Here is a 27,261-nt window from a genome sequence, read left to right on the forward strand (position 1 = left end):
TATATTTTTAAAAGCAATGACTCAGACTGAGGAAGCTACTCTTTGGAATCTCTTCTCAATACAAGGAGCAGGTAAATATTGGATTCTTTTCCTCCAGGTATCCTGCTTTCAAATATAGCTAATTTCCAATGATGACCAACAAAATGTATATGTTTAGTTAGAAGGGCTTAATGACAGTCAACCCCATAAAAAGAAAAATCTTTGTCAAAATAGAGTTAAATGTGGAGAAAACTTTTCAGTAGGTCAGACCTGCCATCTCAACCTAGTACTCTAGATAATTATTCAGATTGGTTCATTTGTTGAGCAGGACGAGAGACTTTAAATAGGCAACACAAGAATGAGTCTCGAGTATATAAAAATAACTAAATTTTTTCTTTGGATAAAATATTAAAAACAAACAGTTGTACAAAAAAAAAATACATAGGCGAGTTCCATGTTTAAGCAAAGACATCACAACCCACAACTTCAGCCTCTATTTAAAAAAAAGAAAAACACAACCCACAAAGAAAAAAAGACATCTTACATATACATGTATGTGGAGTGAATGGGGGAAAAGCAGCCAAGAAAGGGGAAATTCCAAGACACTAGATGGCTTGCTTTTTTACTCCAGTTTCAGTTCCAAGGTTTGGCATGTGCACAGCTGCAACATGGAACATAACCTGGTTTTAGGCCAGATAGCTTACTGCAGAATTTATGTACATTTCTCTTCCCTCCATAGGTTGCATTTGTATACAAGACCATATGAAAGCACTGTCAGATAGCCCCTTTCATCATCCTTTAACTCATGACCATGCTCCAAGTAATTGCTATAGAAAGATAAGGCGCTTTCCTGTAACCGACATGTATGTATGTTAATCTCTGAGAGGTCCAGTGTAGGTCCTTTGTTCCTGCTACTAAAACACTAAGCGTATTAATTCACCTCTGCACAGGGATTCCAAATGAAGCCCTTTGCACCATTTAAATCTCACATTAAGCAATGCACAGAGGGTCCACACGAGCTCACTGCATCTTATACCGCAAAATAAGGGGTTCAGTGGTACAAAGGGTCTGAACAGGGGTAGACCTCAACCTAACAGATAAAGACAATAAGAATTTCAACTGGATTCTAGACCAAAGCTGAAGCAAGGACTGAAATTCCAGTTGAGGTTGTGTGACCAAGCAAGCTGCAGAAGTTGTCTAAATTCACTGAGCATCAAAAATTTGCTGTGCATTATACAGAACATGGCATAGAAAAAGCCCTTGCCCCAAGGAGCTTACAATCTAAGTTCTGCTATATCTGGAACTAGGTATGTTAGGAAGTCTGATTTATTTCTAAAACGATCCGGTATTATATTATTTTTAGTGGGATATCACGATAAAGCACAAATCCAAGATCCTAGGCATGAAATATTGTCTCCTCAAATGTGCACCTTCAAAAGTAGCTTAATTCAAATTTTGAACGCAGATCACTGCATGATCTAAGTTAGCAATATTACACTTAAAGAGCTAATGCAATTTTTCTAAGTAGTTACTTATTTTTCCACATATCTGGGAAGATTTCCTTCTTTGCAGAAGAGGTGACAAGGACTCTGGTCCACAGTGGAGAACTAGCAGCTGAATCTCTTGAATGGTACAGTTCTTCATATGTACCAATACAGCTGAAGAGGTTTAAAGGTTCTGGATTCTCTCATCCGATGTTCGAACATCATTTTTGTCTATGACTAGATTGCTGAGGCTGGAATTTCTTGAATAGAAGTTCTAAAAATACATTATTTTACAACAAACCCGATGGAATTTAGTGCTTCATACTGCAATGTAGCTAACAACACTGCCTTTCGTAAATAAAACAAATGGCCTGATCTCATGAAAAACCCACGCACTCTCAATTCCCAGTTATTTCTCAAGTACAGACACGGTGGGACCAATCCTGCAAGGTGAAGAGCACCTCCTGTGAGCACTCAGCTCATAGATTGCATTGGGAGTTAAAGGGGCACACAGTACCGTGCAGGTGATGTCTGCAGATGGCAGGATGAAGCCCTAAGACAACTCCCACCCATCCCACAGCTCTGCTACTGCACCTTAATTCTGAACTATTTCAGCTCAGGATTGCTAATCATGTCAAACTATCAGACTCGTGTGGATTTTGTATGCCGTGATCAAAAAATATCCACCAGGGCCTATATAAGACCAAAGAGCTTTCATTTGAGATCCACTGCAAATATGAACCCAAACATAATGAGGCAGATGCATTAATTTACTAAATCCTAAAAAGAATAAGTTATTTAAAAGGTTCTGGAGCAGATTCCCCAACTGGTGTAAACCGATATCAAGTGGAGCTATGACAATTTACACTAGCTGAGAATCTATCCCTGTATTCGCCAGAAATTTTATTCAATTTTTCCTGCTGTGAACCAGGTTTCTACATATAGTGGAGCTATTCAGCAGAAAAGCCATATTACCATTTTCCAGAAAACTCTCCACAGCAGCAACACTGGTTAACATCAGGGTAAGATGCAGTAGCTTTTAAGGAAGGAACTGCTTCCAACCCCCTGCAGTGAAATTATACTGAAATACCTAGTGTCATCCATAGAGGAGGGAGAGCATTTACACCCTCCCAGTGGACATTCTGTTCAGATTAGTAGCCCAAGACTATAGCTCCAAGGATGTGAGGGACCCTGGAACCTGACAATTATTCCAGACAAAAGGCTGGTTTATAAGCCACGTGCTTGTTTCAAATATAGCTCTTTTAAGGGTAGCCTACTGCCAATGTTGTTTAACCTATTGTGCATGGAAGGAATGTTCTCTCACACAGTATCTTCTAGTTTAACATCTTGAAAGGTCAATGTCTTCAAGAATCTGAAACCATGGCAATGAAGTGTTTGGATTCTGCAGGAATGCGCACACCAGGGAAACAAAGAGAGAAAGAGAGAGAGAGTAATGCTGATGTGGAAAGAAGATTGGATTTTCCTCCTGAGTCTGGATTATGTTATTAACTAGCTGACAACAAACATCTACAGAATATTAAGTTATACAGAACAGCCTGAATATATCAGGAATAGCATTATTATAATTTTTGGTAAAGTTACATACAATTCTTTTAAAAAAAAAAAAAGTAACACACTAGTTATAAATATTCTTAAATTTACTCTTAGTGGATTTCAAGTGAGATATCTGCTGCACGTTGCTAAAACTACATTGTAAGGGTTTGACCCTCACATCCAGAGGAGTTTCTGGTCGGCTTATAAGGAGTCACCAGGGTGCAGATGGCAGGAAGTTGCTACACACTTTTACAGAAAGCAAGACCCAAAAAAGATAGAGAAACAAGAAATAAGGACTAAAAAACAGTGACTGTCTTGCCAGAAAATAAGCCATTACTGATTGTAGGATGATGTTTTTACAGGCCACTATAATGTTCAGAAGAGGGCAAAAAACAAGGACTTTCAGAAAAAGGTCAGTTTTTATATTTCTGGGTTCTGTTTTGATAATTTTCATATATAAACAATACACTATTCAATACTATCACAAATACTTCAAGTCCTTCAATCCCATACATATAAACATTGCAAGTGAAATATAAAATAGTTAACAATGTAGACACTTGGCATTTTACAAAAGAAGTCTTTTGAGACCAGGATAGCCTAAGTCTCACATTAAACTATCTCCATCTCGCACCTTCCCACACTATCTCAACACGTGTAGCAGATAATAAAAACTGCAGAAATAATATTTCTTATTATTAACTAATCTACATTAAGATTCAGGATTAACTTTAACTGTTTACAAAAAATTCATTTGTCCTTTTCTTTTCCTCAATGATTAGGTCATGTACAATTACTGTAATAGTCACTTAGCAGATGCTTTAAAAAAATCTAAACAAATGTGGGAGTTCCAATAGGGTAGAATCTCCTGCACCTTATGTCCAATGTACAGGATCTGTAATGACTCAGGTTGAATTCAAAAGCTCCAGAAAAGCACCAACTGCTCCAAAATAACCCTATAAAGCAAAAGGCAAAGAGTTGCTATTAGATTCAAGGTTTAAATATGTTTGACACAAATACTGGGAAAGGAATATTAAAAATATTTATACCGTTTTAAAATACTGGTTATAAAAGAAAACAGAAGAAAACTATTCCTAACTACTGTATGTAAACTTATTACAACTCCTAGTTATACTGTTTATACAAGGAAACAATTTTTTTTTTTAAATTACATTGTTAGATATGCAGGTGAAAAGTTTTCAAAAGTAGATGTTGGCAAGCTATTACAAAGTTAGCAATAAAGTAGACAAAGTTTGCATTTTTAACTTCTGAAACAATAAATGTTACATGGATAGAGTCCTAGAACTGGAAGTTCTGTAATAACTGTGGCTATAGTAACAAAAGCATAGAACTGGCTGCAAAACATATGTTGCCAATGCCAAGAAACTCAACATTGGTATGCTATAATCAGATAATTTTAAATAAAAAGGTCTTCAGTTTTGACAAGGCACAATGGATTTAAACAGTAACTTCACCTCATGTTCCAAGAAAAGCGCTTTCAACTGCCCCTTGGACCAATAATCCAAAGCATATGCTAGAAGCCTCATTGAGATTGTATTGATCCGCAAGAAATTGCCAACAAAAACCACCCGATTAATGTTCTGCAAACATAAAAAAAGATAGGAGAATCTTTAAGCTGAATTCAATTTCATCTTCACAACAACAAAAAGGCTATCACACTGAAGGAGAATCCATATATTACACTTCTCACATTTAATTATGAGGATACATGAAGCTTTTCAAATATGGCTTCGAACAGAGCAGTAAAAGTCAGCTAAAAGCCAAGTTAAAGTTGCCAGTATTTGTTAAACTGAGTAAAGTCTGGATACTGAACTTCACAGCACTCCAAATATCCATGCTCTTAATAGTGATTCCTTTGTTCACACCAAGGGAGAAAGCAGATATGCAAGAAAGGACAGTTAGATGGAGGATGGTTGCCTTGAGTGAGGGAAGGGGTGTCTGGGGCTGAGAAGAGACTCATGGTGTATTTGCAGCTTTCTGTATTTAGATCCTCATTAGGAAAACTCCAATCAAATCCAACAGAACAGAATTGCAACTGGGAAAGAATGAAGTACCAAGCAGACTGGGGTTTTGCAGCAGTGTAGTGGAACAAGAGGAACTAGAGTGGGATGAAATCAAGAGGCAAGTTCAGGTGTTCAAGATACTGGAAGAGAGGAGACAGAGAATGCACTGAAGGGGAGAGGATGAACAGTGATTGCTTAAAAGCATCAAATAGGATCTCAAAAATACATCCAAATATAAAAGGGGTTGATAAAGTTTATGTTAAAAGCACAGCATCCAGCTTATTTCAGGGTAGGTTCTTTTCCGGAGTCCCTTTCACACCCCTTTATATCCACTCTCTAGACCAGGGGCGGGCAAACTTTCTGACCTGAGGGCCGCATCAGGTTTCGGAAATTGTACAGAGGGCCGGGTAGGGGAGGCTGTGCCTCCCCAAACAGCCAGGCGTGGCCCGGCCCTCCTCCATCCCCGCCCCAGCTTCTTGCCCTCTGACAGCCCCCCCCCCCCCGGGACTCCTGCCCCATCCAACCCCCCCGTTCCCTGTCAGCCCCCCCAGGACCCCTGCCTCATCCACCCCCCCCTTACTGTCCCCTGACTGCCCCTGAAACCCCCACCCCTTGACTGCCCCCCACCACCCCAACCAACCTCTCCTCTCATTCCTGACTGCCCCCCCGGGACCCCTGCCCCATCCAACCATCCCTTCTTCCTGTTCACTGACTGCCCCTGGATCCCCTGCCCCTGACTGCCCCCCACCCCATCCAACCCCCCACCTCCTTCCTGACTGCCCCCTCCGGGACCCCTGCCCCATCCAACCATCCCTTCTCCCTGTTCACCGACTGCCCCCCCGCCTCATCCAACCCCCCACCTCCTTCCTGACTGGCGCCCCGGGACCCCTGCCCCATCCAACCATCCCTTCTTCCTGTTCACTGACTGCCCCTGGATCCCCTGCCCCTGACTGCCCCCCACCCCATCCAACCCCCCACCTCCTTCCTGACTGCCCCCTCCGGGACCCCTGCCCCATCCAACCATCCCTTCTCCCTGTTCACCGACTGCCCCCCCGCCTCATCCAACCCCCCACCTCCTTCCTGACTGGCGCCCCGGGACCCCTGCCCCATCCAACCATCCCTTCTTCCTGTTCACTGACTGCCCCTGGATCCCCTGCCCCTGACTGCCCCCCACCCCATCCAACCCCCCACCTCCTTCCTGACTGCCCCCTCCCGGGACCCCTGCCCCCATTCAACCCCCTGCCCTCTGACTGCCCTGACTCCTATCCACGCCCCCACCCCCTGACCACCACCCCGAACTCCCCTGCCCTCTATTCAACCCCTCCCCCCTGCCCCCTTCTGCGCTGCCTGGAGCGCCAGTGGCTGGTGGCACTACAGCTGCGCCACCCGGCTGGAGCCAGCCACCCAGCGCGCAGCACCGAGCACCGGGCCAGGCCGGGCTCTGCAGCTGCGCTGCCCCAGGAGCTCGCAGCCCGCCGCCCAGAGCATTGCACCAGCAGCGCAGTGAGCTGAGGCTGCGGGGGAGGGGGAACAGCCGGGGGCGAGCCTCTGGGGCCAGGAGCCGGGCTGGAGGGTCCTGCGGGCCGGATGTGGTCCGCGGGCCGTAGTTTGCCCACCTCTGCTCTAGACCCTGAGTTGCAGCCATATGTTTTCTGGCTAATGAGTCTGAACCCCTTGTGGAATAACAATGCCAGTCCTTCAGCTGGCTAGAGCAGCATTTCTGAAACTGGGGTCCACGGGTCGCGCTGAGAAACTGCTCCCCCTCCCTCCCAGGTGCGCCTCCAGCACGCTGGGGAACAGGCTTACCTATCCTGACTCCCCGATGCGGCGGGCACGTCCCTGCAGCCTCTGGGGCGGGGGCCAGAGGGGTCTCCATGCACTGTCCCCACCCTGAGTGCTGACTCTGCAGCTCCCACTGGCCAGGAACTGAGGCCAATAGGAGCTGCCGGGGCAGTGCCTGCGGACAGGGGCAGCACACGGAGACCCCCTGGCCTCCTGCCTAGGAGCCGCAGCGAGAGGGATGTGCTGGTCGCTTTTGGGAGCGACCCGAGGTAAGTGCCGCACGCCTCAGCCCCTCCTATACTCCAACCCCAGCCCAGAGCCCTCACCCAAACTCCCTCCCAGAGCCCGCACCCCCTCCTGCACCCCACCCTGGTGAAAGTGAGTGAGGGTGGGGGAGAGGGAGCGACGGAGGGAGGGGGGATGGAGTGAGCATGGAGCTGGGACTCGGAGAAAGGGTGGGGCGGGGCAGGGCCCCAGGGAAGGAGCAGGGCAAGGGCTGAGCCGGGAGGCTTGGGGGTCCCCAAAAAAATTTAAATCAAAATGGGGGTCCTGTTTGCTAAATTTTGAGAACCACTGGGCTAGAGGGATGCTGTTGAACAATGAAGGGTACTCCTCTTCCCACACTCCCTTTGGTCCTGCAAACTAAAAGTGCAAGTATGCTTCCTGCACGCCCACTACCAGCTTGAAGATCAAGAAACCAATAATCAGAACAATCCAAATGTTTAAGTGACCTTATGCAGTGAAATGGATACATCATCACTGATTCTGCAGAATGACATTCTGGGTTTAAACAATCTCCATCCACGTTTTAATAACTATACTCTTGAAAAAAAGATGTTTTCCCTACTTGGCGCAGGGAGTTCTGCAGCTTCTTGATCCTTCAATCAATAAAGAAATGTAAGGTTCCAAAGTGACTGAAGCATCATGACTGAGCACCATCTCTGGTCCTTCAAACCTGTTCTTCCATGTATTCTTCTGTGACGGAATGCACTCCTGTAGTCACACCCTACATATCATTGTAAATAATCTTTATACAAAATATGCTTTGTCAGGTATCATTTGAAAACTAGTAACTCACTGGTCAATAATATCATGGTGATGTGTGTGTAGACATATTACATATAAAGTTATGAACATAAAACTGAAATTATGACTGAAATGTGTTTACCAGACAACTCTGGGAAGGGGGTAAACCTGTTTCTCAAAGACAAAGGATAAGCTGACGCCTCTAGCCAGGTGTCTTCAAAGCTGATTGGCAATCACAAGTCAAGTGGCCATTCTTTGGCAATGGAGCGGGCAGGAACAGATCTAGCTGCATTTTAACCAACAACATAGAACCTTTTTCATCACAACACTCTCTATCCTCACAGTGGGAAGAACTTTATCTAGGGGTAACTCTCAGGAAAATGCACTTCTCAAGGGTAACTGGATTATAAGAGGGAGGGGCAAAATCACCCCATGATTTCTCTCTCTCCCTTGCTCTCTTTCACCTAAGAGACAAAAGAACCAGCCTTTGGACTTTGGGAAAGGTTATGACCTGAGAAACTGGTTAGCCCTGTTGCTAGGAACATGTGGTAAGGATTTTACCTTGAACCACTTGAATCCACTGGTGTGGATTGTACCCCAGAATGTGACACCTTCCCATGGTGTTCTCCACTCCAATGAATTCACCACATCTTCCTGTACCTGAATTGTTCAGTGCCTTGTCTGCATTAGATTCTATATTCATGGAGGAAGGGGGGAGTGGGTGAGGGGGGACGAGAGGGAGGGAAATGAACATACCATGGGCAGGGCTGTTTTTGGCTGCCATTTTAGATAGTGCCTTGTACATTTATTGCCCTTGCACTAGTGCAGAATAGTAACTGTATGCTGATAAGAACTATGAAAGTTATAAGTATGCTTCAAACTGCTGGACTCAATCCTGTTCAAACAGCCCTAAAATAAAGTGAAGAACAGGTCTCAGTTCTTTCATAGCCCTGTACAATGCTGCTTGACATGAATGCAACAAGGCAGCACTGTAAAGAAGCTGAAAGCACAGAGCTCAGAGAGACAACCCCACTAAGGCCCATGAGCGTTGTATTAGCTTAAAAATGCAAGAGTAACTAGAACAAATGACATACAGAAGGTCCTCTTTCAGCAGGTATAGTTCTCTTTTCACTGATGCACTTAGTTTGGATTCCTAGCAGGGACAAGATATGATAATTTTGTGCCTGAGAAGAAACAGGATAATGCTTATCACTTTCTACCTGCAGTTCCAGGAGACTAAAACACATTGCTATTCCACAGTTCCCTCAACTCTCCCAGAAAAGCAATTTACCTCCTGAATAATAAGGGAAATTGACTGGACCAATAAATGACAACTCATCATGTTATTATTATTATTATTATTTTTTACAAGGCTTTGAATTGTAGAGCTATTATTTGACTAGACCATATGGGCCCCTAGACCATATGGGGAAGGGAAATCTAGGGTTACAATTTAAACTAGAGCATCTGGACAGGTATGCATGAAGGTGCTTCTACAGAATTGAAAACAAGCTACTGCAGACTGGTGGCACACGTGAGTAATTGATTTACATGTGTGTCTCAGAAAAAAAAAAAAAAAAAAAAGAGGTTATATGCTGTTTTCCATATTTCTCAATACCTCATTAAGTGCACACATCCGTGCTATGGAGCCAATGTTATTGGTGATGGTTATTAAAGTTGCTCTTGCCAGGTCCTCTTTACTGACAGACTCTCTCTTCTCCTTGCTCATCATATTCCCAAAGCTGTGCAGAAAATTATAGAGTTAAGTGTCCATTTACAGAAAACTATGCAGTATCAGAACGCATGTAGCAATGTCGCAATTCCAAAATGAATGCACAATACCATTTTTAATGGAATTATGTAAAATTCAAATCATGTAGTTACAGCCTCTATTACGTAAACCCAGTAACAATGAATCACAATTAATGTTGGTCTAAAATAGACTTATGTTATTGTGATGGGGTATAAACCCCACACTGGTACTGAGAGGGTTAACAAGAGCCTGAGAGCTCAATTCAAGATTAACTAGGTGAATTAGGAGGTCCACTGGAAACGAGTCAGGTTTCCTTAAAAGGACAGAGAAAGATCAGTTAGAAAGAGACCCAGAATGGGAGACTGGTCCAACTGAAGTGAAGCAAGAGAATCAGGAAAAACCACAGAAGGAGAGGTTTCAGAGAGGTAGCCATGTTAGTCTGTATCAGCAAAAAGAACGAGGAGTACTTGTGGCACCTTAGAGACAAACAAATTTGAGCATAAGCTTTCGTGGGCTAAAACCCACTTCACTGGATGCATGCAGTGGAAAATACAGCAGGAAGATTACACACACACACACACACACACACACAGAACATGAAAAAATGGGTGTTGCCATACACACTATAACGAGAGACATCAATTAAGGTGTGCTATTAACAGCAGGAGAAAAAAACCTTTTGTAGTGATAATCAGGATGGCCCATTTCCAACAGTTGACAAGAAGGTGTGTGTAACAGTAGAGGGGGAAATAGTTTTTTACTTTGTGTAATGACCCATCCACTCCCAGTCTTTATTCAAGACTAATTTAATGGTGTCCAGTTTGCAAATTAATTCCAATTCAGCAGTTTCTCATTGGAGTCTGTTTTTGAAGTTTTTTTGTTGTAATATTGTGACTTTTAGGTCTGTAATCAAGTGACCAGGGAGACTGAAGTGTTCTCCGACTGGTTTTTGAGAGTTAGCTCCTATGGTGGATTTCAAAACAGACAAGACTCCAGGAGGAAGTCCTTGGGTGTTGGTGTTCATTTGAGGAGCACAGTATTGGGGCAGACTGGGAAGGACTAAAGTTCAAGTCTGGGAAGGGCAGAAATGGTTTACGTTTGTCCTTTTGGTTTGGGATTTGTTGGACAATTCCAGGGGCCACAGCCCTGAAGGAAGGGTGAAGTCCAAGACCTCAGGGATCCCGAGAGGAACATAGGTGAACAGGGAGCCCAGGAACTGACTTGTGGGGAGGCCTGTAGATGTCCAAGGTAAGAAGTAGCCCAGGGTGGAAGAATGGGGCTTGAGTAGACAGACCTTGCCTGCTTAATGCAGCGTCCCTAGAATGGAACCCAGAGAAGAGGAAAGGCCTGGATTCCCCTTCTGACCACCAGAAAAAGTAGTGCAAAGACCCCAGAGACCAGGGAGTGGAAGGACTACTGAGTCAGAACTTGAGGTCATGGGACTATTGTTTGTTGGACTTTTAGTGCCACTCCTTCCAGGGTAACCAAAAGTTACATGAGTTACAAGAGGTAGCACACCAATGCAGGGCTGGAGAGGTTGTCAGTAGGGTGTGCTAGAGAGGAGAGCCTACTATGCTATGCCCAGCCATGGGGGTGCATGAATGGTGAGTTTACTCTCCACAGTGCCAGTTCTACAAAAAAAAACTAGAGGTGCTAAAAATATACCCTTGCTGCCCCAGTTTTTCATTCAGGCACATTATATGCATCCTCAAAAACCCAAGGTATATCCTTACCTGGATGCTACAGCCCAGCCTGGCAGTCCAAATCTCTCATAATCCCCTCCATAGATGTCCCGCACCAGTTTATCCACTTTCGTGCTGTCTCCAAGGGATGCCATTTCAAGAGCCTCTTCAAAGGTGGAGCAGCCAGTAAGAAGACAGCAGAGACCAAAAAATGTTCCTCCTCCAAGACTAATAAAACAAAACAGAATCGATATTTTCTACCTCTCACTTTGAGGAGAGGGAGAAAAAAGGGCTTGTTTTTGTTTTTTAATTAAGTTATGTAGCTAAACTCCTCTGAATACCAAAAATTAGCTGTGCTGCCCAAGCATTTTTTCATTTCCTTCTCATTGGAAATCTAGAAAGAGTAATTAGATTTATGTCTCCTTTCTTACCACATTTAAATCTGCCTCCTTCGGGTAACTTCACAGCCCACAGATAAACCCACAGCTTAGCATCCTTCCCCAGAGTTACTGCTTAAACGAGAAGTGGGTTTTCTCCGCTTACAATATTCATGACACAGTGTTGAACAAACAGCTGTGTACAATGTAAGATGTCAACCTGCAATGAGCTCCATGAATCTGCAGGTATGCCCATATGGAATTCACTGCAGAAATTGGGTCTAATTGTTCAAAGCCTGGAAAAAGTACGTTCTGCTGAATAATTGCATACACATGCTGGCAAAGATGTATAACAAAACTGTCCTTCCTGAGGTGCACTGTGCAATCCTTGTCTGTACTTTTTTTGTAAACAACAATATTCCTTAAGTCCACGAAAGTTCACATGCACAGATCTCTTTGGCTCTGCTGTACAATAGGTGGCTATATTATTCTTTCAGACCTGACTAGAACTGTGAACACCATCCCATCATTCATAAAGGGCAGAACATCTTTTAAAAGAAGTTAGAATCCAAACCCTGAATACTGGAATTAAAGTGATCACATTAAAAATTCATCTATTTGAGCATACCTGGGTTGTTTCCAAAATATGATTTACACTCCTCTGATGAAAAAAAAAAATTAGTTTCTTGCAGTAGCAGACAGGTGACCAGGTCAAGAACTGGCCTTTCTGAAGAGGCGGACTGTGGTAAGTAGAAGATTGTGAAATGCCATCCAGACCACAAAAAAGACCTTTGCTTACTGGGGGTGGGAATGAGGAGGTACTATATTATGGTGAAACAAAGTTCTGTCAGATAAGAGTCATTTTTAAAGCAACTTGTCCATGAAGATGTGATCTATCTTTTACCACGAGTAAATTCCAAGCTCCAAGACTATGCTCTTAAACAGGGGTTCTCACACTGGGGGTCGGGATCTCTCAGGGGGTCACAAGGTTATTACATGGGGGGGCGGTCAGGAGCTGTTAGCTTCCACCCCAAGCCCCGCTTTGCCTCCAGCATTTATATTAGTGTTATAAATTAAAAACAATTTTTTATATATTTAAGGGGGGGGGGGGTCGCACTCCAAGGCTTGCTATGTGAAAGGAGTCACCACTACAAATGAGAACCACTGCTCTTAAAGGTAATCACATTATTTATAGATCTTACCTGGTCCCAGTTACCCGCTTATAATTGTCTTTGGAATACACAGCCAAGATGCTGACCCCTGAGCCAATGTTCACCAAGAGGAGAGGATATGGATTCTCCAAGTTGAATGGGAGCTTCTGACATTTTTGAGAATCAGTTGGGTTTTCAAAGTAGTAGCACTCTGAATGTCCATTGAATCCAACTGAGTCAATGTACAAAACACCTTTAATAAGGCAGTCAAGTTCATCTAGTTTGCGAAGTTGAAGGTCACCCATCTGTTAAAGGAAATAAAATTATGAAAGAGCTGAAGAGATCTAATGTTTTTATACTCAGGGCTAGAAAAATGCACTCACCAGTGCATTCAGTACCCCTCCTTGCTCTGAATTGTGGCAGAAGGAGTGGAGTACAGATCACAAGAGAGTTCCTGCTCTCCCACATATATCTGTATTGTGCGGAGTGGAATGCTCCCTGTGCTATTTAAGTTTAGTGCTTGACAATTTGTAACGAGGTTTATGCACATCCTCACCCCATTGGGTAGGAAGTAATAGAAGTCCTGAGCAAATGCCAATGGAAAGATTCCCCCTAACTTCAATGGGGTTTTGGATCAGGCCCAGAGTGCCACACAACATCTGGAAAAGTTAAGGGGTCAAGGGTAAAAGAGAAAATGCTGACTTCCTCACTAAAGCCAGGAGAGAGCAGCATGATAATCTTTTCATTGCACCAAACCCCCATACAGTTCGGCTGTGTGATAAATATATTGTAGAACCTGGGCTTGAAAAAGTTAACATACAATCAAGCTATAAATATATTATCTACACATATATTCCGCTTATAATGAAACACACCTTCTTATGATGAATCTAGACCAGCAAGTCACTTGCAGTTAATTTACCACTTAATTCAACAGAATCTTAACCAAATCACAGCAATATAAGTTATAAATGAACCTTAATCAACCAGGCAAGTACGAAACAAATATTAAGTTCATGAATAGACAGCAATGGAAAAAATAAAGTTAAGGTAGGTAGCAGAGCTGACTTAATTCTAATGACTATTCAAGTCTTGTAAAGGCATATTTCATGGAAATTAAAATGAATAATTCTGGAGTCACAGCAAAGCTGCACAATCTTAAAATAGTAAGTATCTGTGTTTACAGAGATGGGCTTATTTCTAGCTCATATTAAACTTGAGCTCAATTTAGGACACTAGACTTTTCAGAGGCTAAGTCAGAGACTGAAATTACTTTCAGCCTTTATCTTACAATCTTTCAAGTTACATGAGACTTCACTACCGTATCCTAAGTGTATAGAAACCAAAAATGCATACTGTGCGAAAGTCCTGCTCAAATTTGTAAGCTCCACCTCCCGTTGCACATAAGGTAGTGTGGAGACTTGAGAAGTGTTTTTCGCTGCCCATTTGAATAAAAGCAGGCATGTCATGAGTAGGAAAGCGTATAAAGTGCAGATTGCCTTTACGTCCACACAGGGTAAGGTCCTTTAGTTCCAGGTGCACATCCCGAATGCCTGTAGATCCATAGGCTACATTTGAGGTCAGGTATTTTCGGATACTTTTAAGATTTTCCACTTCCTCCTCCTCCTCCTCAGCAGTGATGTCTTTTGGTTCAAAATAAACAAGCTTGACCAAGGTCCCGCCAACATCCAAGCCAAACCAAGGAAAGACTAAGATGAAAAAAAAAACAAAACAACACATACTATGTCTTAATTTCTGCAGAACAAAGATGTTAAATTGTACAGAGAACCAATTTGTTAATAAACAATTTCATGCCATGCAGTTTCCAAAAAATTCCACAAAATGCCTATGAATCGCTAGACCTACCTTCACAGTCCCAGTAACCATCCCAAACTCACCAAGAAATCTTATCTATAGTCAGGAACTCAGATATGCTCTGAGGAGAAAGTCCAGGGTACACACCTTAACACACTTAAAAATGCCTTCACCAAACAAGCACACTCTACCAGAGAAGTAGATTGTATCATGGAACAGGCCACTCAAATACCCCAAGACAACCCGCTTGGAGACAAAACCCCCTCCATCCGCATACCCGTAGTCATCACCGATCACATAATATTGGAACCTATACAGAGTATCATTAAACAATTACGATCCATACTTAGAATCATAGAACCATAGAGTCAGAAGAGACCACAAGAATCGTCTAGTCTAACCCTGTGCCAAAATATCTGATGGGGACCATATCCTGAAAGAAATCTTTCCTGAACTCCTTCTTCTGGCCTTCAAACAACCCCCCAACCTCATCATCAGAAGCAAGCTCCCCACAGGCCAGGACACACCACCTCAAAGCAGCACCAGAAAAACAGGTGTAAAATTAGTAGACATATCTCCACTGCCACAATGATCCACACACCCCCACCATACCTTTCAAGATCCATGGATCCTACACATGCCTATCACAAAACGTGGTGTGCCTCATTCAGTGCATTAAATGCCCTAATAATTATGTGGGTGAAACAAGACAATCACTACACAAAGGGCCTGTCTACACCTGAAATGCTACAGCAGCATTGCTGTAGAGTGTCAGTGTAGACACCACCTATGCTGATGGGAGGGGTTCTCCCATCAGAGTAGGACTGTCAGCAGTCTACCTCCCTGAGCAGCGGTAGCTAGTGCATGGAAGAATTCTTCATTCAACCTAGTGCTGTCTACACTGGAGGTTAGGTTGGCTTAACTACGCCCCCCAGGAGTGTGGATTTTTCATATCCGAGTGATGTAGTTACACTGACTTAATTTTCTAGTGTAGACCAGGCCAAAAACACCGTATCACCTGTGAGTGAACACTTTTCACAAAGCACTCTATATCTGACTTCTCAGTTCTCATCCTAAAAGGAAACCTGCAAGAGATGAGCCTGGGAGCTTAAATTCATAACTGTTAGATACTAAAAATCGTGGACTGAATAGAAACACTTGGATTTATGGCTTATTACAACAATCAACAACAGACTGGCTCTCAGCTTTTTTTTTTTTTTTTTTTTTTTCTTTTCTCCTTTCCCCCTATGACTGAAGAGGTGTTAACTGGCCACTTCACCTTGAATGGTCTCTTGAAATGTGTTAACTACTTATGTTAAACAAGCTGTTCTACCTTGTATTTAGCGGTGACACCGAGGGTATGTCTACACTGGCCGAGTTACATCGCCGGCACTTACAGCGCCACTCAGAGAGTACTGAAGGGAAACCGCTTTTGTGTGTTCACACTGTCAGCTGCCTGCGCAATAGCGTGTTCGCACTCGCGGCATTTGCAGCGGTATTCGGAGCGGTGCACTCTGGGCAGCTATCCCACAGAGAATCTATTCCTCTTCCCCTGCTAAGAGTTGTGGGAAAGCAGAGGGGGTCACGCGGCATCCTGGGTCCTGTCCCAATGTCCCGTGATGCATTACTTTGCATCCCAGCAATCTCTGTGCTTCTGTCTGCATTTGGCACCATCTTTCAATGGTTTGTGTACTGCATGCTCTGCCTCTTTGGTTTGCAGGAATGGATCCCGCACTGGTGACCAATATGCTGCTCGCTCTCACTAACGTGTCACGAGTGGCAGTGGAGGTATTCCTTAAACTACAAAGGCAAGAGGAGTGCGACATTGATCTCACCAGGCATAGTAGCTACGACACGAGATTGGTTGTGGCATTCAGAGAGGTGCCGATTATAGTGGAAAGCCACTTTTGGGTTCGGGAAACAAGCACTGAGTGGCGGGATCACATTGTCATGCATGTCTGGGATGATGAGCACTGGCTGTAGAACTTTCGGATGAGGAACGCCACATTCATAAGACTGTGAGGAGCTCGCCCCAGCCCTGCGGCACAAGGACATGAGAAGGAGAGCTGCCCTGCCACTGGAGAAGCGCGCGGTGATTGCACTATGGAAGCTGGCTACTCCAGACTGCTACCCATCAGTCACTAACCAGTGCGGAGTGCGAAAGTTGACTGTTGGACGCATGTTGATAGAAGTGTGCAGGGCCATTAATCGCATGCTGCTCTGAAAGACCGTGACTCTGGGCAAGTGCATGACATTGTCGATGGCTTTGTACAAATGGGCTTCCCTAACTGCAGGGGGGCGATAGATGGCAGGCATATTCCAATTCTGGCACCAGACCACCTAGCACATTAATTGGAAGGGGTGTTTCTAGCGGTTCTCCAGGCGCTTGTGGATAACCGTGAGCATTTCACAGACATTAACGCAGACTTGTCCGGAAAGGTGCATGACGCATGCATCTTTTGGAACACTGGCCTGTTCAGGAAGTTGCAAGCGGGGACACTCTTCCCAGACCAGAAGATCACCGTAGGGGAAGTCGAAATGCCCATTGTGATCCTGGGAGACCCTGCTTACCCCTTAATGCTGTGGCTTATGAAGCCATAGACGGGGTACTTTGACAGCAGCAAGGAGCAGTTCAACAGGCTGAGCAAGTGCAGAATGACTGTTGACTGTGCATTTGACCATTTAAAGGCCTACTGGCACTGCCTATATTGGAGGCTGGACCTGGCTGCTGACAATATTCCTATGCTTATAGCCGCATGCTGTACGCTCCATAATATTTGTGAAGGGAAGGGTGAAAGCTTCACTCAGGGCTGGACCACTGAGGCTCAACACCTGGAGGCTGAATTTCAACAGCCAGAGACCAGGGCTATTAGACAGACGCAGCGCAGGACCACAAGCATCAGGAATGCTTTGAGGCAGCAATTTGAAGCTGAAAGCCACTAATATGTGTTGCTATGCTCGGGAGGGCAGTGCTTGTAATTCTAGGAGATGATTGTGATTGGTACAGACGATGCACTATGAAGATTTAAGAAAATTGCCTGTTGCTTTGCGAGGCTCTGTTTGCTTTCAATTAATGAAATAAAGATTGCTTTCAAACCAAAACAATTCTTTTATTAAAAAACAACAACCGGAGGAGAGAGAGAAACAAAAAAAAATACATCAGCATTGAGGAGGATGGGGAACGGGAGGGTCCCAGGAGGAGGTGGGGTCCTGGGACAGTTAAAGATTGGTGTATGTTTAGGTATCCTATCCAACCTTCTCCTTTGGAGCACAGTGCAGCAGGTACTGCACTGCAGCAGGATTAAACTGCAGAGGGCCGGGTGTTGAGTGCAGTGGGTACTGGAGTCCCCAATGTTGGACTATGACGGGGGAGGAGTGGAATGACGCGGGTACAGATTGGAGCCAGGAGGTTGATAACTGTGTGTTGGTTGGGTCTGGGGGGCACATAGGAAAAAGTTTTGCGACAGCAGCTGCAGGGGAGGGCAGGTGGGTGCAGAGCTGCTCAGTTTGCAGTGCTAGTAGCACCTGGAGCGTGTCCACTTGGCGCTCCATAATGTTTAAGAGCTGCTCCGTGGCTTCATTCTGGCGCGCCATGTTCTCCTTTCAGTCCCTCTTCTTGCTGTCCTGCCACTCCTTCAATTCTTGTTTTTCGGCTGCGGAGTGCATCATGACATCATGCAGAAAGTCCTCTTTAGTTCTTGGTGGCCGCTTTCTAATTCCGCCAACATTTTACAGAAGCAGTATTGTTTGCAACACAGAGACCACTGATTCAGTTATTTAAAACACAGCCACTATTCACGTACCTATCACTAACTGGCTGACCCCAGGCCAGCACACGTGAGCCACAAGACCCTCAAAATGGTGAGTAATCGCAGGGGAAATTAGTATTCCAGGACCATACTGTACACTGGGCACATAGCTCTTGGGGAGAGTCAGCACTGTAGGGAATGGGCCTTATAATCATTACTGTCCCCACATTTTCCCCAGGCTGTGTTAATTATGGAAGATATCTCACTGCTGAGGGTGAGCAGGGAATCAAGGGAGGTTCTTCTCCAAGACTGCAACTTCCACCCTGGCTCTTATGCGGCTCACCTGTGTGCAGCAATGGTCCCCCCATTCCCCTGTGACAGCAGAGTAACGAGGAAAAGTTACCCTTAATGGGGCAAGAAACAAAGCAGCTCTGCCAAAGAACCTGCGGCAGCGGATTGCCCAGTATCTCCATGAATGTTTTGTGGAGATCTGAGGCAGATTCCCGTGAAGTGAGGGAGGCAATTAACACCCCGCTCCATCACTCAGACTAGCCACATGGTGGTACATGCATCATACAGACACAATCCTGCTTTCTGCAACCCTCCTGCCCTAAACATCTAACTGTTACAGAATAACTCCATGCGTGGACAAGCCTTAAGTAACCATGTGTTATTCTCATAGTAACTCTTGCCCTACTCCTTTCCTCTTCAGCCGCAAGTCAAATCAAAAATTAAAGTGCGAGCTCTTTGGGGCAAGGAACATGTAATGCTTTTATTTGTTCTGAAAAGCATATAGCAGTTCTGGACATTATGGAATCTGAACCTGGTAGAGTGCATAAATTTTCTGTTTTCTTGTTTATAAAAACTACAGAAGTGTCTGATGAAAAATCAGGTGGATAAAAATCAATGATTTTTTTAAAAAATCAAAACAATCAGATTTTTTTATTTAAATCAGATTTTTTGATAAAATGCTTTTGGAGGAAAAAAACTTATCTAAAGATAGTTTTAATTAAGATACATTATAGCTCAAAGATATCTCATCATGGAACAGGGATTATAAATTCTAATTCTATAGTATGAGGCTATACATTTATGTAAGGTTTAAGAAAAGTTTTGTAAATGAGTTTCAATAGTTCATGGATTAGGGACCCAATTTTATGGGGTTCAAAGGGCTTCTGTAAAGATTATTTAGATTAATCTTTCCATCTACCTAATGGGACTCAGTGCTCAGTCTAGAAGATACCATCAGAGATGCTTAGTTTCACAGTTCTCAAACTGTGAATTTGTGTCTCCAGAGATAACATGCTTGTTAACAGCAAAAATGTTTCTAAATAAATAAAAATAAAATATACAGAGGTGAGAAATAACAGACCTCAACCCTACTGTCCCTCTCCAAAATTTGTGTACACAGAGTCAATCCCTTACCTCTCTCTAAAAGTACAAAGTTTCAAAAAAAGTTCAATGAATAGAAGATTGTTGGGGGCGAATAGATCTGGATAAGGAGAAGAAGTCTGGAGATAAACATGAGAAGGGAGGGACAGGCAGTAGAAACAAAAGTGAAACTGTTTGAGCGCCACATTCCAGAAGTCTTGAGGTCTTTCTGAGTGTAGCTTTCATTGGTTTGAGATCTACCATACCATTCTCTCACTAGAAGGGCAAACCTATAATGGCAGCAGGCCAGAAAAGAGAGCCAGTTTGGGAATATTTTAATGAAGTTCCTCTACCTGGGGGTAAGACAGGCATGCGTGCAAAATGCAAACACTGCGACAAAGAAATGCAAGGCCTGGCTGCCCGAATGAAACAACATCATGAGACAGCTGGGTTGAAGATGATGAAAGTAACATGTCTGAACATGCAGGATCTTCAGGTTGGTAAACTTTTTTATTCCATACTTCTTTCTTAAGGACTGCCTGTCTTCCTTCTGGACTATTATTGCATTGTCATGTTTGAGCAAAAAATATAGTTGTTACTCTATGCTACTATCATTTTAGATGCAGTTGTGATAAAAAATAACTAGTTGAAAGATGCAGATTTTCCTTTTACAATTTCACCTTTAAGGTAATACTGTCAGTGAATGCAATGAGTAATACTGAATGAGCAGTATGGGAATAATAATTAAATAACTGTATTGACTTATTTTGTTTAGGAGAATACATCCTCAACATACAGGATTCGGAAGACTAGCCACCTTCAAGAGCACCATCATTTTCTACAGTTTAAGCAAAAAGAAAAAGAGGACTTGTGGCACCTTAGAGACAAAGGTGCCATAAGTCCTCCTTTTCATTTTGCGGATACAGACTTACACGGCTGCTACTCTGAAACCTATAGTTTCAGAGTTATCTGCCAATGATAGTGTTTCAGTCACATCATGTATTTCACATACCCACAGGATATCACCTGAAGCGCAAAAAAGAAAAAAAATCTCCATCATCCAGAAACAACCATAGATAAGTTTGTGATAAGAACCAGCAGATTACAAAAAGAGGTAACTGATGACAAAATTGCCTGATTTGTTTATGCAACAAGCTCTCCTTTCCGTATGATTGAGAACCCACACTTCATTAACATGGTTCAGTCATTAAGACCAGGATACAGTCCACCCAACAGCAGGTGTGACAGGCAAATTGCTGCATAAAAGTGTATGAAAGAGAAATTGAGCAGTGTGCAAAAGGTCTAGAGGGTGAAATTGTTAACTTGAGTCTTGATGGGCAGAGCAATGTCCACAATGATCTTGTTGTATGTGCTTGTGTGACAACAGAAGAAGGGAATGTCTTCCTTACAGTAACAATTGATACATCAGGAAATGCACACACAGAAGAATACTTACAAGAAGTAGCAGTAAAAGCTATAACACACCGTGAAAAAAAATTCTGATGTCTAGTATGCAGCTTGGTCACAGACAATGCTACAAATGTATCCAAGATAAGAAGAAATTTAGAAGTGAGTCCCAAGCTAACAACATACAGTTTCAGTGCTCATTTGATGCACCTCCTAGCCAAAGACTTCATTGTTCCAAAAAATAAAGGCTAATGTTGTTGAAATTTCAAAATACTGCCGTAACAACCACTTGGCAGCAGCTGCTCTGAAAAAAAGTGGGAGGAACCAAGCTAACTCTCCCACAAGACCGGCAATGGAACTCAGTAGTGGACTGTTTTGAACACTATATCAAGAACTAGCCTAATCTGATGACAGTTTGTGAACTAAATCGTGAAAGAATAGATGGTACTGTCACAGCCAAAGTTCAACATTGGGCTTAAGAGAAATGTTGAACACAGGCTGAGTACCCTGAAGCCTATTTCTGTAGCCTTGAACAAAATGCAGGGAAACAGCTGTTTTACTGCTGATGCTGTTGAAATTTGGAAGGAACTGAGATCTTAAAAAGAGAAATATGCAATGACAGAGTTAAATTACAAGCATTAAAAAAAACGAATGGGACAATGGGGGTTGGACTAGATGACCTTCTGGGGTCCCTTCCAACCCTGATATTCTATGAAGCACTATCTCCAGCTTATTTTCTTGCAAATATTCTTAATACTTGGTACCAGGGTCAAACCTTAACTGCTGAAGAAGAGGAGTTGGCTAGGACATGGACATCCAGCAATCATCCCTCCATAATGCCAACTACAATAAACTTCAGAGCTAAAGGTGAACCATTCAAGAAATGTTTCAGAGTAGCAGCCGTGTTAGTCTGTATTTGCAAAAAGAAAAGGATTACTTGTGGCACCTTAGAGACTAACCAATTTATTTGATCATAAGCTTTCGTGAGCTACAGCTCACTTCATCGGATGCATACCGTGGAAAGTGTAGAAGATCTTTTTATACACACAAAGCATGAAAAAAATACCTCCCCCACCCCAGTCTCCTGCTGGTAATAGCTTATCGAAAGTGATCACTCTCCTTACAATGTGTATGATAATCAAGCTGGGCCATTTCCAGCACAAATCCAGGTTTTCTCACCCCCACCCCCCCCACAAACCCACTACGTCCACCTCTAAATTGTGAAGAATATGTATTTAGGTTATAACCACCAACAAGAATGCACTTTTCTGTAGTAATCCATGATTAAATCGAGTCTTCCTGACTAGTGACTACTGATCATGATTTAAATCAAAATTGATTTAAATCAAATCCACCCTGTGAAAAATGGTGATATAATCACAGATCTCAAAGAGTTATGAAGCTCAAACTGTACTTTTAGACTGATCTTTAAGGTATGAAACAATTATAGTAAGAGCTAAGAAGAAGTTTAGCCTACAGAGCATTGGAAACTTACAGATGACAGCTAAATGTAGAACAGCATCTCTCTACTTACTCTAAAATATTCCGTATTAAATCTTAACCACCTTGTACCATTATGGAAATTATACAACTGAGACAATTTTTTATTAAACACATGTTTAATAAAAAGTTGTACTAAATCTACACTTCTTCACCTCTCTAAAATGGAGCTTCATCAGTAATTAACATTTTATATAAAATTTCAAATCATAAAAGGTAATTAAATCAGGACTTAAATTTAAGACAACAAAATAACTACCAAAATATTTTATTTTTACCTCCAGTTATTTACATTACTTTCTGTTCTAAATGTTATGTGTAGTTTAGATCTTTGGCTGGATTTGATCAAATATACAGTATTTGAAAGGCTGAAAGATACAGAAGCCCTTTCACAGAAATCAGACAACGAGACCAGAACACCTAGGACAAGAGTTGGGTGAAATTTTTCTACCAAAACTTTTTTCTGGCAAAGAATGTAGATTCTGAAACATTTCAAGAATCTACACCAATTTCACTGAATTGTTTAATAAAAAACTAAATAAATAAAAACAAGAGCAAAAATCAAAACATTTAATTTCACCATTTTCAAAATGAAATGTTTAGATTTTTAAAATTTGGAACAACTTTCTTTAGAAATTTTAATTTAAAAAAGTTTTTAAAAATGCTCAAATTCGAAACTTTTTGTGACCCAAAATTCTTTTTTCCTCCAAATACTTCATTCCACAATGCTCTCCAGCTAGACACACACCATGCACCCTATTCCCTACTGGGGAACTATTGATGTTTCCTCTTCTATTTTCTATGTCAGTACATTTATATGAAAGGAAAATATCTGTACACAGGACTAATAATCCCAGTGCTGCTCTCAGAGCATATGCAAAGTATTTTTGTGCAGTTGTTCGTAGTGTCTACAAAGACAAGTGGATTCTATCCTTGTTCAATCTATTTCTGTTAACAGAAACAACACTCATTACTGCATAGATTCCATGAATCATTTGGATCTAGTCATCATCGGTTTTATATCCTACACTTGAGGGAAAACGTTGTCTATTCATGTCCAGGTCATTTGGCATATCTTCTCCTACAGTCTTATCAAAATAGATATGATATTGATACCCTCTTTCTTCATCTGGGCTATTTACTACATTACCTACTACCAAAAATGTACTTACTGAACTGTGTGGAGAAAAGGTTCTTTTAACTGTGCCATAGTCCTGTAAGTGTGCAAGTACGAGGAAAATAAATAAGTTATCTCTGGATCAATTTTCACATGTACATTGGCATTGTGCACATGCAAATACAGAGAGTAAGGCCCCCCCCACTAAATACTTTTTGAATTGGCACTAATTTTAGATTTTGATATTAGTTCAAGAGCAGCCAGAGATCTCATAGGAACCCTGTTTCACATAAATTTCCAGGAACATCTTTTTATTCCACAAAGCAACATACAGAAAGGAACAAAGATCATCAACTTTAACGACAAAGCCACTGGAATCCTTTCTTACTTGAAGAAGCAGGCTCATCTACTAGTGTAATGTATATGGAGGCCAAGACAAACTTCAAGGTCAAAAGGATTATTTGCCAAATACCAGCGCCAGATAAGTGGGAGCTAAACTAGGACAGTCTTTGATCATCTGCCCATTAAGTGGTTCTCTCATTTAGACTTACTTGTAACATAAAACAAGAGGGTACCAGTACTATACTCTTGCCAATGCGATCACTGAACACAGATGATGGACACACATTCTACTTGTGAAAGGATCTACTCGTGAATGTCTTTCCCTTATTTCTTAAATCATCAATGATCTGGAAAATAAGTCTAGACAGACTACCTGTAATTGTAAGTACACCACGCTGGTCTCTCAGGCTGCAGATCCCAAGGTTTATAAAGATACCCAAGATTCAATCCTCAACCCTCAGGAATATTAACCCAACATTTCTAGACCCAGCCATCTCACATCTTCTGTTTCACTGGGATTCTCCTGTGAGGCATATGATGAAACTGACATTTCAACCTTGTTTTGTAGCTCTCCAAAGCCTTTTCAATTCCCTAATGGAAGCTTCACCATATTTGGTTTTTTACATAAATTAGGAGAGTAAACTTGGTGAATTAAAGAACCCCATTTCAATGCTTCTTTTAAAAAGATGATCCTTAGTCCAGGTACTAACTTTCTAAACATAAAAAGGTGCCCTTATTTTTGCTCTAAGTCTAAATCTACTTTGAATGTGAAATGGGCTTTAATGTCTATGAACACTAGATCAAAGAGTGAAGAAAGTTATATTTGTTCCTTTATGGGGATCTTAAATGATTGAAGGTCTTCAATACTCAATCTTCTCAATGGATCAAGAAAAGGAGGACTTGTGGCACCTTAGAGACTAACAAATTTATTTGAGCATAAGCTTTCATGAGCTACAGCTCACTTCGCTCATTAAAGCTTATGCTCAATAAATTTGTTGGTGCCACAAGTCCTTCTTTTCTTTTTGCGGATACAGACTAACACGGCTGTTACTCTGGAACCTGACAATGGATCAAGTTATACACTAAGCATGCAAAGCATCCAATAAGATCCCCCCCTCAAGGCAAAATCTGCAAAGGACTCTCTAAAGCCATAGCTGGGAATAATAGAGCTTTATACTATTCAGTATGCCCCCTTAAGATCTGCAATTCCTTCAAACACTATAAGACTGTCTCTCCTCAGCCAATGCAACCTTTGACTCCTTCAGGATCCCTCAAACTAAGCAAGCAAATAAAGTCTCAAATTACAAAAATGAACAAAAAATTTTCCATTTTAATTTCTCCTGGGGCATTTTGAGATAAATGTTTTGTATTTACTTTCTTTCCCACTTTGGAATTTGGTATTTGCTGCTTGCTATTGCCCATTAAAGATATCCACACAAGTGCATGCTCATATATCATGAAGAAAAAATTAGTTTCCTTACCTGTAATTATAATGATGGATACCCTTTGTTATGGCTATTACTTTCCTATATATAAAATATAGAAAGTATCAACAGGTTCCTAATAAAGGGATAATTTCTTTCGTCTTATACTTTGGAATTCTTTCTAATGTCTTCTACTCAACTATGCAGTTTCAGCTTTGGAAGTCATTTCCTGACACAACTGCGTTGCTGCAGCAGTTCTGCACAATTTGAACTTGAAGTGAGGAAGGAGGAGGGGAAGCCTAGGATGCTCACATTGTGTGAAACTGGCACTGAGTAGTACTCCCTAGAAATCAGCATAAATAACATCCAGACCAGTGGATGCTTTCTATTATGAAAAATAAATTTCATATGTTAGAGCCACCTCAACAGCAGCTGCTCCATGCCCTGCTAAGATGAAGGCAGTGTTCCTTTTTCCAGCTTCCTCATTCTACATGCCATTTCTAACACAACATTTCTAAAACATGTTTTTTCTGATCTCATTTGCGCCTTACCCACCCTACCTAGTTCCCCCTTCAGCCCTGAGCAGCTCTCCCCCATCACCATGGCTCAAGCCCTGACGTGTACGGCTCCCTGTGCGCTTCGTTCATTCCCCATCCAGGTTCTAGCTCCACCTTTCGCCACTCCCTTCCTAACCCCTCCTACTTCTACCCATCTACTTCTCCTCCCCCCCCCCTTACTTCAACCTCCCCCCACCCAGCTCTACTTCCACCTGCCCCATTCTTCTCCAGCTCTGCCCCTGCCCGCCCAGCCTCATCTACCCCGCCCCCACCTCTCCCCAGCCCCGCCCCCTGCCCCGCCCCAGCATCACCTCCGCCCCAGCTGCCCCCCACCCCGCATCACTTACGCGGGCGGCTCTTGCGGAGGGAGTCGAGGCGCTGGCGGGTCACGGAACCGCCCCGCTCGCGGGGGTGGGCCCCGGCCCCGCTGTCAGCGTCGGCCCCGGCCCCGCTGTTGCTGCGCCGCCGCCGCGAAAGGACGGGCTCCCGCCGCCGCTTCTCCTCCGGGCCGCTCGTCGTCGACGCCGCCTCGGCGCTGCCACCGCCATTCTGCAGCGGCTCCATCCGCAGCGCGGCCCGGCCGCTCGCCTCAGCGGCAGCCGCCACCGCCGCAGCCAACAGCGGCACTGCGCCGGCGCTAAGTGGCCCCGAGCGTGCCCCTTCCTGGGGGGGAGGTGGGACAGTCCTACAGATTGTGCCAATCGCCAGCTTCAGGGGCCAGAGCGACAAGAGAACTGACCAATAGAAATGGGACATGGCCAACGAGGTGGGAAAACGGCCCATCGATTACCCTCGTCCAATTATGTCCTCCTGTCACAGATATTGACAGGTGATCTCAACGAATAATGTGACGAGAGTTCATATAGGGCGTTTCACACGAATTTATCGGGAGACGGTTTCAGAGTCCTAAGATTTAGGAGGAAGAGTGACAGGGATTCCATCCTATGGAATCTTAAGGGTGACCAAGCGGGCGGGAGTAGAGGAATGATTGACAACCATAGTAGCTATAACAACACGGCCAACGAGAAAGCCGCGTTCGGCTCCGTGGCTCAACCCGTGAAGAGCAAATTCCCCCAGAGGGCGCTGCGGCGCAGACTAGCGTGCGATTCGTTTGCATCATATTAACATATGCAAATAGCGGTGGCCTAAAGTGGCCTGCTCGGTACA

The 27,261-nt window shown here is 43.2% G+C and overlaps 1 protein-coding gene across 3 annotated transcripts; it reads right to left on the reverse strand.

The window, feature by feature from the left end:
• Positions 1 to 351: 351 nt before the first annotated feature.
• PANK2 (pantothenate kinase 2) lies at positions 352 to 27,198 on the reverse strand. Of its 3 annotated transcripts, none has more exons than XM_073342928.1 (7): positions 26,442 to 26,738; positions 14,169 to 14,521; positions 12,864 to 13,117; positions 11,336 to 11,512; positions 9,468 to 9,591; positions 4,493 to 4,618; positions 352 to 3,973 (listed from the first exon to the last, which is right to left on the reverse strand). In XM_073342928.1, exons 1-7 carry the CDS (start codon positions 26,656 to 26,658, stop codon positions 3,923 to 3,925), a joined length of 1,302 nt encoding a protein of 433 aa, XP_073199029.1. In that variant the 5' UTR covers positions 26,659 to 26,738; the 3' UTR covers positions 352 to 3,922. The 3 variants fall into 3 exon arrangements, 2 of the variants coding, with proteins under 2 accessions (XP_073199029.1, XP_073199030.1); XR_012158776.1 differs by lacking the exon at positions 352 to 3,973 and adding an exon at positions 7,671 to 7,829 and having other exon boundaries at positions 4,529 to 4,618; positions 26,442 to 27,198; XM_073342929.1 differs by lacking the exon at positions 26,442 to 26,738 and having other exon boundaries at positions 14,312 to 14,401.
• Positions 27,199 to 27,261: the final 63 nt, after the last annotated feature.

Source organism: Lepidochelys kempii, chromosome 4 (assembly GCF_965140265.1).
Source record: "Lepidochelys kempii isolate rLepKem1 chromosome 4, rLepKem1.hap2, whole genome shotgun sequence".
Classification (NCBI taxonomy): domain Eukaryota; kingdom Metazoa; phylum Chordata; order Testudines; family Cheloniidae; genus Lepidochelys; species Lepidochelys kempii.

What these genes read in the sequence shown, in the direction of transcription:
- PANK2 (XM_073342928.1), bottom strand. Translation starts at nt 26,658, where the DNA reads ATGGAGCCGCTGCAGAATGGCGGTGGCAGCGCCGAGGCGGCGTCGACG. An exon ending in GGCTGGGCTGTAGCATCCAG is followed by an intron (nt 9,592 to 11,335) that starts GTAAGGATATAC and finishes TTTTCTGCACAG; the next exon opens with CTTTGGGAATATGATGAGCA. An exon ending in CGCTTTTCTTGGAACATGAG is followed by an intron (nt 3,974 to 4,492) that starts GTGAAGTTACTG and finishes TTTGCTTTATAG; the next exon opens with GGTTATTTTGGAGCAGTTGG.